Consider the following 13080-nt stretch of genomic DNA (forward strand, 5'->3'; position numbering starts at 1 on the left):
GATGTATGGCTGCTTGTGTCTACTTAAAAATCAGAGTAAAAAACTTTGAATGAGGAAACCATCCATAGTTTCTACATATGTACAGAACCAGTAAAAACATTAAGCTTGGATTTGTGCATAAAGCTGGGTCTTGACAGAGTTTGCCAGCTGGGAACCTGCCATTTGCAGATGCTTTGGAAGCACTTTTCTAGTTGCTACTAAACGTCTTTCCTTAAAGAAAGGAGAAGAGGGAAAATAATCTAATCTAATCTAATCTAATCTAATCTAATCTAATCTAATCTAATCCAATCCAATCCAAGCTAGTTGTTCAGATGATGTGGAAGTGATGATGAGAATTACCTAAAATGTATTGGTTAAGAGGTAAGCTTGTGAACTTTGCAAACATTACATAGAGAATGGTATTAAAGCTCAGCAGAGTTCTTAGCCTTGGTTTTTTTAAAGCTGCTGGGGTAATTAAGAATCTCCATTACCTTTGGCAGCAAGGCATTTTATTCCCACCCTACTCATGTTTTCAGATCTATCTGTATTTGCTGTCCTTCATTATTTCTGTAGTTATTTTGAGGCTGATACTTTTGTTTGGCCATCTATTCTCTCAGTGAAAAGGCAAGCTTTCAATTTATTGAAATTCATCTTGTGGGGAAGATTAAAGCATGGAATTGATTTGAGAGGAGTGCTTTGAAGCCATAAAGTGCAATCTGTCTTTCATTTACATTTCCGACCTTACCTCACCCTGTATTTGAAAACATTTACTCCACAAATCCTATCTATCTCCACAAAATGCTCAGGTACTACAGTTAGATGTAAATGGACCATCATTTTCTGCCCAAGACATGAGGGCATCTTAAATCTTAGTTCTTTAGCTTGGCACATTTATGGAAGTCTTGGTGCCCCAGCTTCTGCAATGGGGCATTCACCCCTATAAAGATCTGTTTGTTGTACTCCTATGTCTCCTCTAAAGGAACATTTGAAGTTCTTGCTCCTCTCCATTAACAACACAATTAGAACACCTGGTCTGATTACACACTCAAGGACAAAAAGAGGAACTCGGTTCTAAACGTTTTGATACATAAGAGGACATAAACATACAAGTTTCACCTTGCAGAAGGTGTCAGCAGTAAAATCCCTGCTATTCCCCAGCTGTCTTCAGCCCCTTCTAAACACAGATCAGAAAAGGCTTCTTCCCTTTCCTGTGAGCATGCCCCACTTGGAGCCTGGAGGGGATTTCTGGTTCCCTGTGATTATTGCATTATCCTGTGTTCTTCCCAGCTCTTCCCTGCGTGAAAAGTGAAGCTGGGACACACACACATTCGTGGGAGAAGTAACCTCAAACCTATGACAAAGTCATTAAACCAACTGATTTAAGAAATTCATTATAATCTCAGCTCTGAAGAGGAAAAACTGGCCAAAGAAGTTAAGCTACCTCTAATTACGTATTTTAGACAGTGCTGTTCTAACTAATTAATGAATGTTTGTACAGTGCTTTGAGATCTTTGTGTAACAAGGAAGGCTAATATGTTGCTATGTGTAAATGATAGAATTGATAATTTTGAAAATACAGAAGCACAAAGCCAGGTTGCCCTTATCATTTCATCAAAGCCAGGTCTAAATATCTTATTCTTTTGGCTGCTGGCTTAATTAGATAAGGTACTGAATTTAATTAACTCATCAAACCTAATTTGAAAAGATCTCTCAAGTCAGTTAGAGCCTGTCTTATGCTTATCATTCCTATTTGTTGCATAAAGCCTTTAATATCACCATTTTGTTATGATATTAATGGTAACCTTAATTGTGTTCTAATTTACAACATTTACTCAGATGGGGATACTTTCCTCATTTTTTAAGTGTCTTCATGTGAAAATCAATCACAATTTAATTTAAGGCAGGGAAATTGCTCTTCTCTGTTAAGTCAGGTTCAGGTTATCTCTTTCCCCACAAGTGGAATTTGTGTTTGCAAAGTGAAATTATATCACAGGAAATCATGTTGAGTTTCTGAAGTTCCATGTCTTGGAGAGATGTTGTGACAATAATCATCTGGATGCTCTTTCAGGAATGTTTAACTAAATTCTAAGGTTTGGGGCTGAAGTCGGTATTATAACTATATAATTAATTTGAACACATCACTCTCTGTAGTGATATGAAACTTCTTGAAAGTTATGAAAGATAGAATTAGTAGGACAGAACCTAAACTGAAAATTTGCTGTATATTTTTACCAGTTAGCAGGACCATTTTTTTGGCCATATTTTTACATTCCTAGAGATACACCACTCAGATTGCTTAAAATCAAAATTTCCCTGGAAATTATTTACTTGTTCTGTAAAACTTGTTCTATTGCCATGCAAACTCTGCTGCTGATAGAGACATTGCTAATCAAGTCTGGAGGAGTTCCTGTACTTTTGTGAAAAGCCATCGACATGCTGTGTAAATCAAATGCTTTTCCAGGCAGTAGTTTTGCAGAAGTAATAACCTTTCTCACAACTGCTCTCTCTTCCTTTTTTCATTTGCCCAGCTCTCAGTGCACAATAAAACACCTTTTCTCTGTTTTTCCTCAGAACGACTATAGGAAGCTATCTATGCAATGCAAGGACTTTGTGGTGGGGGTGCTGGACCTGTGCAGAGACACAGAAGAAGTGGAGGCCATTCTGAATGGAGATGTGAACATCCATCTGTGCCCTGAGCACCACCGGCCAAGTCTGAGCAGGATTAAACTTGCTATTAAATACGAGGTCAAAAAGGTAAGCTCTTCCTTTGGGTCCCTGGGGCATATGGCTTCACATTTAATTATGCTTCCTTGATGCCACCTGAAAAATAAACAAAAGATGGATTTCAGTGGGACCAGGACTGTCCCTAGAATTTTAGCTACTCGTGGCTTGATTTGCATTTTCTCACACCCTTTAATACGGAGAATGTTATCTGCAAAATGAAAAATAAATTCTTCTAGAAGTAATTGAAACAACTATTCAGCCTTACAGAAGTGTGTTGTGTGAATGGAAAATGTTATTCTGGCAGATTCTAGGCCTGGGTGGTCCCAATTAATTGCTCCTACAATATGCATTGATGGAAACTGGGCTCCTGCTACGGGACTTGAAGAGTGTTCCAAATTTTCAAGCTAACATCTGCTCTCTCTTTCCCCTCCCAAACCCACCACCTGCTTCATTTTGCCTCTTGACTGTGCTGCTGTGCTGGCTGGAGAAGGTCTTTTCCTGTTATGAAAGCCATTAATTAAAGAGAATCTTAAAACATATTTGAAATTAAATGCCTTCATGCAGGAGCACGTAGTATGGAGCCAAATATTTCCTCCTAGGATGTTGTGTCTCTGCTTTGTTCCTTCACCAAAACTAAGCTGAACATCTCAGTTCACTCTCAGTCAGATGTTCAACAAGCTGGGTCAAGTTTAGTTATTGAAACTATTACTTTGGTGACAGGAGGCCAAGCTTGCTCGGGTGTTCTTTCAGAAAAGGAACGAATCTAACAGACAGATAGTACCTCATCATGGGCCAGTGCCCAGTGATCCATGGCCTGAGAATCATCAGTCACAGAATCACAGAGCATTCTGAATTGCAAGGGACCTCTGACAGATCCTCAAGCCTTTTCAGTGTGTGAATTTTCCTGTGCTACTTTGCTCACTTATCATTCCAAAAATTTGTGTCATCCCTCTGATACCAAGACCACGAGCTGGAGCTGCTGTGCCACTCTGAGCATTTCCCCCTGGCTTACCTGGCTCCAGAGGGACAATCCCCCATTTCTTACCATTTATATGTGAAACTTTGTACAATGCATGAACATTGACCTAAGGCACCCGAGGGAGGTCATGTACAGTTGATCTTTCAGTGTGTAAATACCTTCCTAAGCCCAGGAAACCTGAGCATCCTTTCTGGATGTCCTTTCATAACCTGTTGCACACTGGTAATGACTGTTAAACTAATTACAGTGTGTGAACCTGAGCACTCAGCACTCTTATGATGACTCTCAGCTCAGCAGTTTTCAGCACATTCTTTTCAGCAGTGGTGTGTGTCTATGTGTAAGATGAGTATTTAACTGCTAGTTCAAAAACAAGATAGTTCAGTCTGTGGGAGAGAGAGGCACGCTCAGATAAATGGCTTTGGGCTTTTTGGGCAGTGACATGATAACAGGCTGATACTGGTCACACTCACTGAACAAAGACATTGTGTTATGGTAACAGGGTAGTTAATTCCTTAAGAGGCAAAGCATTTCAGGTCCAAGCTTTTTATACACTTGACAGATATTTAGGTTTATGTGTACAAATCCTGTGCTTTGAAATCCATTTTCATTTTAAGGAAATCCTATAATAGGGAAGGTATAGTCCTAAGCATATTTAATAAACTGATTCTTGGACAGATTCTGTAAATTTCTAGTCACTTTTTCAAAGCTAATGACTCATCCTGACTAGACCTTGTCCAGCTCTGAGCTCCTCAGTACAATAGAGATGTGCAGCTCCTGTAAGGGGTTCAGCAGAGAATAAAGATAATTAGGGGACTGGAGAATCTTTCTTCTGGGGAAAGGCTGAGGGAGCTGTGCCTGCTCAGAGCTGAGAGGAGAGCTCATCAACACCTGTCAGTGTCTGCAGGGAGGGTGTCCAGAGGATGCACAGGCTCTGCTCAGTGCTCCAGGCAGCAGGACAAGAGACATCTGACAGAAACTGATGCCCAGGAAGTTCTGCCTGGATATGAGGAAGAATTTCTTGACTGTTCATGTGCCCAAGCACTGGAATAGATTGTGAGTGTGGAGTCTCCCTCACTGGGGATATTGAAGAACTGTCCAAACATAATCCTGTGTCATGTGCTCTGGGATGATCCTGCTTGCACAGGAGTTTTATACAAAACAATTTCAGGGACTTCAGAATGGTCTGACAAATGGAAAAAAAAAAAAAAAAATAAGTGGCTATGAGTTATTTTTTCATTAAGTTCATATCCAGACTAAATATTTGCACTCACATGGGAAATTTTAGGAAATATTTGATGTTTAAAAAATATATTTCTAGCATTAGCTTCTTAATTCACATTTCCATACTAATAGTGCCTACAATAGGCTTTCCTTGATGGAAAATTGCAGAGAACCATGAAACACACTGGAAATTATTATTTAATATCCATTATTTTACTTTTACAGAGGATGATGCAGTCTGTATTTCATCACATTTTTATTTCTAGAGTCTGGGAAAGATGTCAAGGACTCCCACCCTCAGACAGAAGAGCGATTGCATCTGTAGAGTTTCATCAGACCTTTACAAAATCTTTTAAAATCTTCCTTGTTCTTCTAAATTTCTTTGTTACTTCACTGTCCTCATACAGTGCAGTCACTGCAGTCACAGCTATCTGAGGAAAATCTTGTGTTTACATCAGGGCTGAAGCCTTCTTACCTCCTCTGCTCAGTTATGCTGCAGCTGGTACCTACAGCAAGTTTTTGTCTGTGCCCTAAATGATCCATCTCTGCATTTTTCCTTCTGTGCTTCCAATTAAAGTCCCCTGTTACCTCGTTCATTTTCAACTCCAAAAAAGCAATTCTCTGGTCAAGTGAAAGGACACAGTTTTATAGATCATTATCTTTTTTCCTGATTTATAAAGTTTGAGATGAATCTTGTAAAGTCATTCAAGAAAGCATCAAAATTTACAGGCTTCACTTGTTGGTCTCTTTCTTCCTTTTTTTCTGCAAAGCATGTTACAGACACATATGAGATGAGGGTGAGAAGCTTAAGGTTCTAATTCAAAGACTTTATAAAAGATATTTGAAGAATTAAGAAACTCTGCTTTTACATATTTTTGCAGCAAGGAGAAACCTAAAATTACAGTAGTTTACAAAGTTGTTTATAAAAATGCTGTATTGCTGTTATTCTTCACGTTTTCTGAAAGAACTAAATAATCACTCTGTATCTCAGGATTTTTGAAAAAAAATCACTCAAATGTCCTCTGCCCACGTTTTCCAGATTTAGATCAGCTGTCTTAATGAATCCTTGAAAATTATTAAAATGGAAACAGTTCATCAAGAGCAAAACAAACAATTTTCAACCACTTAAGCATTTACCGAGTCCTGGATTCTTTCCAAGAACTGAAATTTTAACCCATGTTATGGGATTGTTGCAAATTTACCACTGTCTCCCCTGGTTTATTTAGTGATGCTTTGCTCTTGCACTCTTCAGGCAGTAAGAGATTTCTGTCTCTCCCAGCACTGCAGGGCACAGGCAGGAGGAGGGTTGGGTGCAGGGAGGGCAGCCAAGCACTCTGATGATGCTGCAGCCAGACTGTTCAGGTGTTCACTTGGACCCTGGAGCACAGGCTGGGAGCTCTCACAGTGACAGAAAACTTCAGGAGTCCAGCAGCTGCTCACAGAAGTGACAAAATAAAGAGCAGCATTGAGGTGGAACAGGTGGCTTTGGGGGATTATAACCAAAAGTCACTTGAGTTGCTATGTTCAAGTTCTGATGCCAAGGACCATGAGCTCTGTGGGCCATGGATACCCTCAGCTGCTCCTCATGCAGGTTTACAACCTCTGAAAGCCTACTGTGTTCTTGACTAAAAATTTTATATTAATGCTTTTTCTCTTTTCTTGAAACATTCAAACCAATTTGTTTTCACCCAGATACTTGAAATGTAAGGGTAGCACACATATTTTCTGTGTGTGAACTCATTTCTAATTAAGCCAGAATATGATTTCTATTTGTGAGAGGTACAGAGGTTGGAACTACCCTTGTACAGCCAACAGTGAGAAAAATAAAGTTTTAATGTCCCACAACAAAATCATTTTGCTGCTGTATATCAGCTGCACAGATGCCTTTATATTTTATGTTCTCATTTTAGTCTGTACCAATATGATACTTTCTTGTCTCTCTTTAATGTTGGCAGGGGTCTTGTGTCAACATTTACCTTTAGGTGTAAAGCTGTGGCTTCTCTGTAGGTGTAAAGCTGTTGCTCCTCTGCAGGAGGTGACATTAATTTCCCTTCTTTCCCAATTGCAAAATTGTCATTGCTCTGTTCTTTTAATTACAAATGTTGAGTGCCCATCTCAGTCTTCTCAGCAGCTCTGTTCATAACCACCACAAAGCAAGAGCTCTTTCATGAGTTTTAATTTAATTAACAGTAAGACACATAAATTGGGTTGGGGAAAGAAAAAATAAATAAAAAAGAATTGAACAGAATACCAGATGGCTGTGTAAATCCTGTTTAAGAGAGAGCTGGAACAGGAACTTTTTCATAACTATATTATTAATAATTACCATATGGAGGATGCTCTGAACAGAATACTCATGGATGCATTAGATTATAACTTTGCATTGGTCACACGACTCAGATATTGAGGGCACGAGAAGTCCCAGCTCTCATGAACTGCTGCAGAAGCCTGAATGGGAGCTGGAGAAGGTTAGTCCCTGAATGAACAAGAGAACCAGCCCTGCCTGGGAGGGTTTTCTGCCCCCCAAAACGTGCAGGAACAGGCACTTGCCCCAATCACAGCTCCACTGAAGCATCCTTAGGAAGGTCACCTGGGACAGCTTGGGCTTTGCCCAGGAAGCACAGGAAAATCAGGTGGAGAGCAGAAGGCAGGAGAAACCCAGAACTGACAAAGAGTTCTGGCCAAGGAGAGCAAGGAGAGTGTCTGTGCCAGGTGCCATGGTGGGTGAGATGTGTTTGCAGCTATCCTGCAGAATCCTGCCGGGAGTGCCCTGGGGAGGGAATCCTGCAGGGAAAGGGGAGAGGGCACACCAGGGCCCAGCCCACAGCCTGCACACCAGCCTTAACACCAAGGGAAAACTACATTTGGGTAACCCACATGAGATGATTCACATCCACAGCTTCAGTTCAGGGATTTCTCACAGGACAAACATTGATCTTTCAGTGCCTCAGTGGCTGTAAAACACACAGATATGGCCTGGAACAGGACAGGGTTATGGTTTAGCATCTGATGAGAAGCCACAAGGATATCTCCTCAACCAAAAAAGGGCTTTCATAAAGTTGAATTTTTGTTTCTGCATTCCCTCATTGATTTTCTTTCCCACCTTTTAGTTTCAGGAGTATTTAACTGAGGTCTTGTGAAGTCATTGGTGGCTTGGACAGTGGTGGTGGGCAGAAAATTATCTCTTGCTTCTGTCAGAAGAGAGTCAGTCAATACTGTAAAATGTAATTTAATGTCAGTGGAAACACTGTGGTCATTCTGGACTCTAAAGCTTATCCATGTAATTTTTCTTTTTACATTTTTAATTACATGTTGCAGATGTTTTGACAGAGATTGTAAAGGGGAGGAGTTACTTCCCTTCCCCACACAATGCATTTCTATATCTGAGTATTTCATTAATAAGGTTCATTCCTCCCTCTAAAATCAGACTCTGATTATTTCCTTTTTCCCAGATGTTTTCATTTTTTTTCCTTGACAAATCTCATTTTGTTATTTCCTGCACATCCATCCATCCATCCATCCATCCATCCTCTTAAGGTTTCAGTGAATCATTTCTCCATCCTGAATATTGTCTGCAATATTCCCAGTTAACTGTAATATGCAGACTGAACTATTTTCATTTGCAAAGTGTCACAGGGTCATAAATGTCTGTCAAGATACAGACAAGTGAGCACAAGAACACATCAGAACCTCTGTGTGGATGTACATCTCAGAGGAAAGGGTTTTAAATTACCTTTATTAATAATTAATAATAAAATTCCCAGAGAAAAGAGCAATTAATATTGTTTGCTACAAACCTGACCTTAGCTGACTGCAATTTTGACTTTGCCTAATTCCCCATAGGCAACAGACCTGTAAAGGTGCATTTGGGATGGAAACTCAGATATGGATGAGTAGAACCCTTAACATAAATATAAACGAATCAGTATTTCAAGTTATTGAGTGTCTTTTCCCAAGTGGTGTTCAAATGGATGTGCATGGACACTGTCCCAGGGTGAGGCTCTCCTGTGTCAGCTCCTGTCACACTCCTGTGATGTTTGCATTAGGGCACATTCTTGGGACTCTGTACCTGATGGAGAGGGGAGTCTCATCCTACGAGCCAGTCTGCCTCCCCATCAGCCCTGCTGGGAATAAATCCATCTGCACTAGAGCCATTCGAGCTCCAGTGCCAGCCCAATTCCTTCACCATGTAGCCAAGGGAAAACAGTTCCTGCTCTCCTGGGGGAGGAAGAGCTATGGCATTTTAAATCTTTCCTTCTGTGCCCTCTGTGGCTGTTTTTTCAGATTCTGAAGGGACATTGTTGTTGGGTAATTTTTTATTGTGGCATGTTTTCAGATGAATAATTCAATAATAAGGATTTTCAAGCGGTTTTGATTTTGCACAGATATGAAAATCCTGGAATGTTAAAGGCTGGGACTTGCAATTCAGTTTCTTGTTTTCATATAAATAATTCAGTGATAAGATTTATTCATATATGTAAAATGAGAAATCAGACTGTAACAATAAATCTCTTCAGAAAACATGCAGCTCACTAGAAGAAGAAACTGAAGTTTTCCAAAGAGTCAACCACCTTATTCCCTACCCTAGAGAAGAATTCTGAGCCCAAAAAAGCCCTATCTTTGTCTCAGGAAAATGAAATTATAAAGAAACTTAAGGCAGAGAAAGGAATAAACTGAACCAATCAAAGAACTTGTGGAAACTCTGTGTTTTCTAGATACACATATCAAACATATCAGACTTGTCTTTTCATTTCATATGGTATAAAATTAACTGCAGAACAACAGAAGTCCCTTCCACTATGATTATTAATTTTGCCTTTCCAGTCAGCACTGAAGAACATTAGTGTCAATGGGTAAATTGCATTTGCAGTGGTCTTGGCAGTTTTATTTACCCTATTATTTTTGTTTTCTATTAGACTAATTTGTTTTTATTGGGTTTTAAGCTGTGCCTGGTCAAAGCCTGTTTCCACCCACGTCACTCATGCTAACAGGATCATGCCATGCCCTTCCCAGAGCTGAGTCCCACGGGGGCTGTGGGGCACTCACAGCAGCCCTGGCATGGCCCTCACTGCCCTGCTTTTGTCCCCTGTCACCTTTGCAAGGGGAGATCCCAGTCCTGTTCATGCACTCTGACTTGGCAGGGAGCAGATCTGCCCCAAGCACTCCTGGTTTTACAGAGCAGAATGAGCCACAGGAAGGAGATGTGTCTGGGAACCAGCTATGTGAAGGTTTTAACTGCTCAGAATTATGATTCTGTGCTGGATAACTCAGGTCAACCAGCAAGTGGATCCAGATACTGGATTTTAATTAAACTGGGGAATGTGTGAGTATCCTGGGTTGTGAAGTATTTGCCCTCTGCCAAACGGCTCTAATAAAAAAGGTGTTTTGGTTCAGAAGGAAACAATGTGAAAGATTTTGTGAGAGGTGCAATTTATTACTAAAACTGTACTAAATACTTGTGGGTTTATGCCCAAAAAGTAAGTCAGAGACTGAAGTTGGACAATTAGTTGGGTTTTTTTTCCTGATAACCCTGGCTCATCTGGGCCTTGCCCAAACCTTTCCCTTTGCTACAGGTTTAAAAATGCTGAAGTTAGACTCCAGATAGCAGGACTGAATATTCACCAAGCCTGTCACATAGCTCATATGCAGGATGAGCAAGAATCTCATGAATATTTGTGTGATGCCATTAGACAGTCAAATGAACCCCAGGGACAGAGGGAAAGCTGCAGCAATCCTCAGGGCAGGGACATTTCCTTCTTCTCTGGGTGTCTGTGGCAATATCTCAGAGGACTTTTGTCACGTAGTGTTTCCTTTTATGCTGTGCTTAGATCCCATTGAAACGAGACTTGATCAGATGAATTTTCTTTCATCCACGAAAATCTTTCTTTTGCAGCTGGGCAAAGGAATTTGGACCTGTTTTTACTCTCTCTTGTAAGGTTAGTCTGGTGCAAAGTGTTTCTACAGCAGTGCCCATGGCCAAGGATAGAATTTAACTATAATTAGAGCAGGTCTTTTTTTGTGAAACGGTCCCAGTGTCACAGCATGGGTCTTTGGAATAGAACTTGTTATTTTTAATTCATTAGCAGTAGGGCATGTACTTTTCTGTTTCTTTCTTAAACTTTCTGCAGTTTTATTTGCCTCTCTCGCAGCCACAACAGCAAAGAGTGAACCAAGTTACAGCCATATTTACCCTCTGACAATTTCAGCTCTCAGAATTTAATAGCATTTGCTAAAGGCAAATTTTTTCGCACTCCAGAGCATGAAATAAATACATAATATCAGATAGAATATCCCACCTGCTTCTGCTAAGGTCTCAGAAGAGTTTCTGCAAAACAAAGGGCTCTTTTTTCACTCGGAGGTTCACAGAGCAGAGTACAATGTGAGATAAGGAAAGGCTTCTGCCTGGGCTGGTCTTTCCCTGAACTCTGTGTTTTCCAGCAAACTTCAGTAATTCCCACTGAGCTCTGTCATCTTCTGCTCTGCATCAAGTGAAACAAGTCTGTAATGGGACTTGCACTGGATTTAAAAAAAAGTTTTCACACATTTTCCACCTTTTTTTCCGCCCCCAAAAAACTATGTTTCACTTCAAGAAAAGTATTTTATTCAGTGTAAATGCAGACCCTTTATTTAGGCTTCAAGCCCTAAAAATGCCTAAAATAGCAAAAGAATCTGCAAAAGGGAAAAGTGTGATGAAAGCAAAGAAACTATGTTTTGTTTTAATACATTCATTGATTTTTTTTCCCCTGTCATTTGCATGTGGGCATATGTTTACATCTTAATTTATCTGATCCTCTTTGGTGAAATGGCAGTGTATTTTTCACCCTTCAGGGGAAGAGCAGTAATATCCTGCTTTGACCTTTCCCTCAGTTTTTTTCCACCTCTGCCAATGTTTGCTGATACTCCCACAGTTTTCAGTGACCTGCTGGAAAAGGATGGCTTCATTCCTCCTTTGGTGAAGGCTCTGCTGGGAGAAACAGCACAGCCTATGCAGCAAGCCCAGCTTCCCCTCCCTCTGCTTTTGCTCAAGCACAGCAAAGCTGCCAAGGAAAGCTCAATTCCCCATCCAGAGCAGCCCTGGCTTTGGTGCTGCTGGGAACACGAGCTCACCTGGGGCTGTGTTTGTCTGTGAGGTGTCAGGAAATCTTCATGATAATTCTGGTGTACTTTTAACTTTGCAGAGCATGCAATGTGTGTGGTTCAGACCCCACCTGGTTTTTCTGATGTGTGGATCCCTGCAGGAGAAATGCTCCTCTGCTCCTGACAGCACCCTCCTGCCATGGGAAGGGCTGGCAAAATGGGAAAAGCCATGTATGCAACCCATTTGCTGCTCCCTTCTTTTTCACTTGTAATTCAGGGACACAAGGTGACAATTGGAACCCTTTGGATGACTCGAGTCAGCATTATCCCTCAGATTTCTGGCATTTGAAGCATTACACACCCAGCCCAGGGTTCCTGTGAGCAGGTGCTGCAGCCTAAAATGTTTTAATAAATGTAGGGCTGCAGAAGCAAAGAGCTACATCAAAAGATAAATGCTTAATAATGAACCCAGAAAGGTTGTTCCAAGGACATGAATGCAGCTACATGATAGAAAGAGAAATTGCTCATCCCTGCCCCTGCCAGTGTCTCTTGACATCCCCAATGTTCTCCTGAAAGTCTATTTATGCAGCTCCTTTTCAGCTTGCACTCAGTGATTAAACACACCAAAGTTTGCCATGAGGCTGACAGGGAGGGCACAAGCTGAGAGGACACGACAGGAGCACCTCAGGACTTCATAGTCACAGGTTCATGTTAGTTCTGATATGCAGGGTTTTATCTGCTTTCACTGCTTCACTGATGAGTTTTGCCTTCCTACCACAGCCCCTGGCTATTCAGTGGAGGATACATTATCAAAGTGAGATGATCCTGTCTGAGTGGTTAATTCTTTTGCCTCAGTGGTAGATTTCTGTACTTTTAAGGGAAATAGAATTATTTCAGCAATAAAAGAGATACTGGCTTCTTTCTACACGATTAATTCCAATCATCTGAGGCTGACCTCTATCTTTTAGCTGTCTTGCTGTAGGTTTCCTTATTTCTGCTGACACCATTTTACAGTCCTCTCCTCTCCTCTCCTCTCCTCTCCTCTCCTCTCCTCTCCTCTCCTCTCCTCTAAAATAAAATAAAATAAAATAAAATAAAAT

General features: G+C 40.7%; 1 protein-coding gene across 1 annotated transcript in view; it reads left to right on the forward strand.

Moving 5' to 3' along the window:
* Window positions 1-13080, forward strand: part of TRPC7 (transient receptor potential cation channel subfamily C member 7) — a 64106-nt gene that overhangs the window by 17272 nt on the left and 33754 nt on the right. Inside the window, 1 exon segment of the mRNA XM_033517768.1 lies at window positions 2551-2733. Within this exon segment, the coding sequence (XP_033373659.1) occupies window positions 2551-2733 (183 nt within the window).

This window comes from Parus major, chromosome 13, assembly GCF_001522545.3.
Source record: "Parus major isolate Abel chromosome 13, Parus_major1.1, whole genome shotgun sequence".
Taxonomy (NCBI): domain Eukaryota; kingdom Metazoa; phylum Chordata; class Aves; order Passeriformes; family Paridae; genus Parus; species Parus major.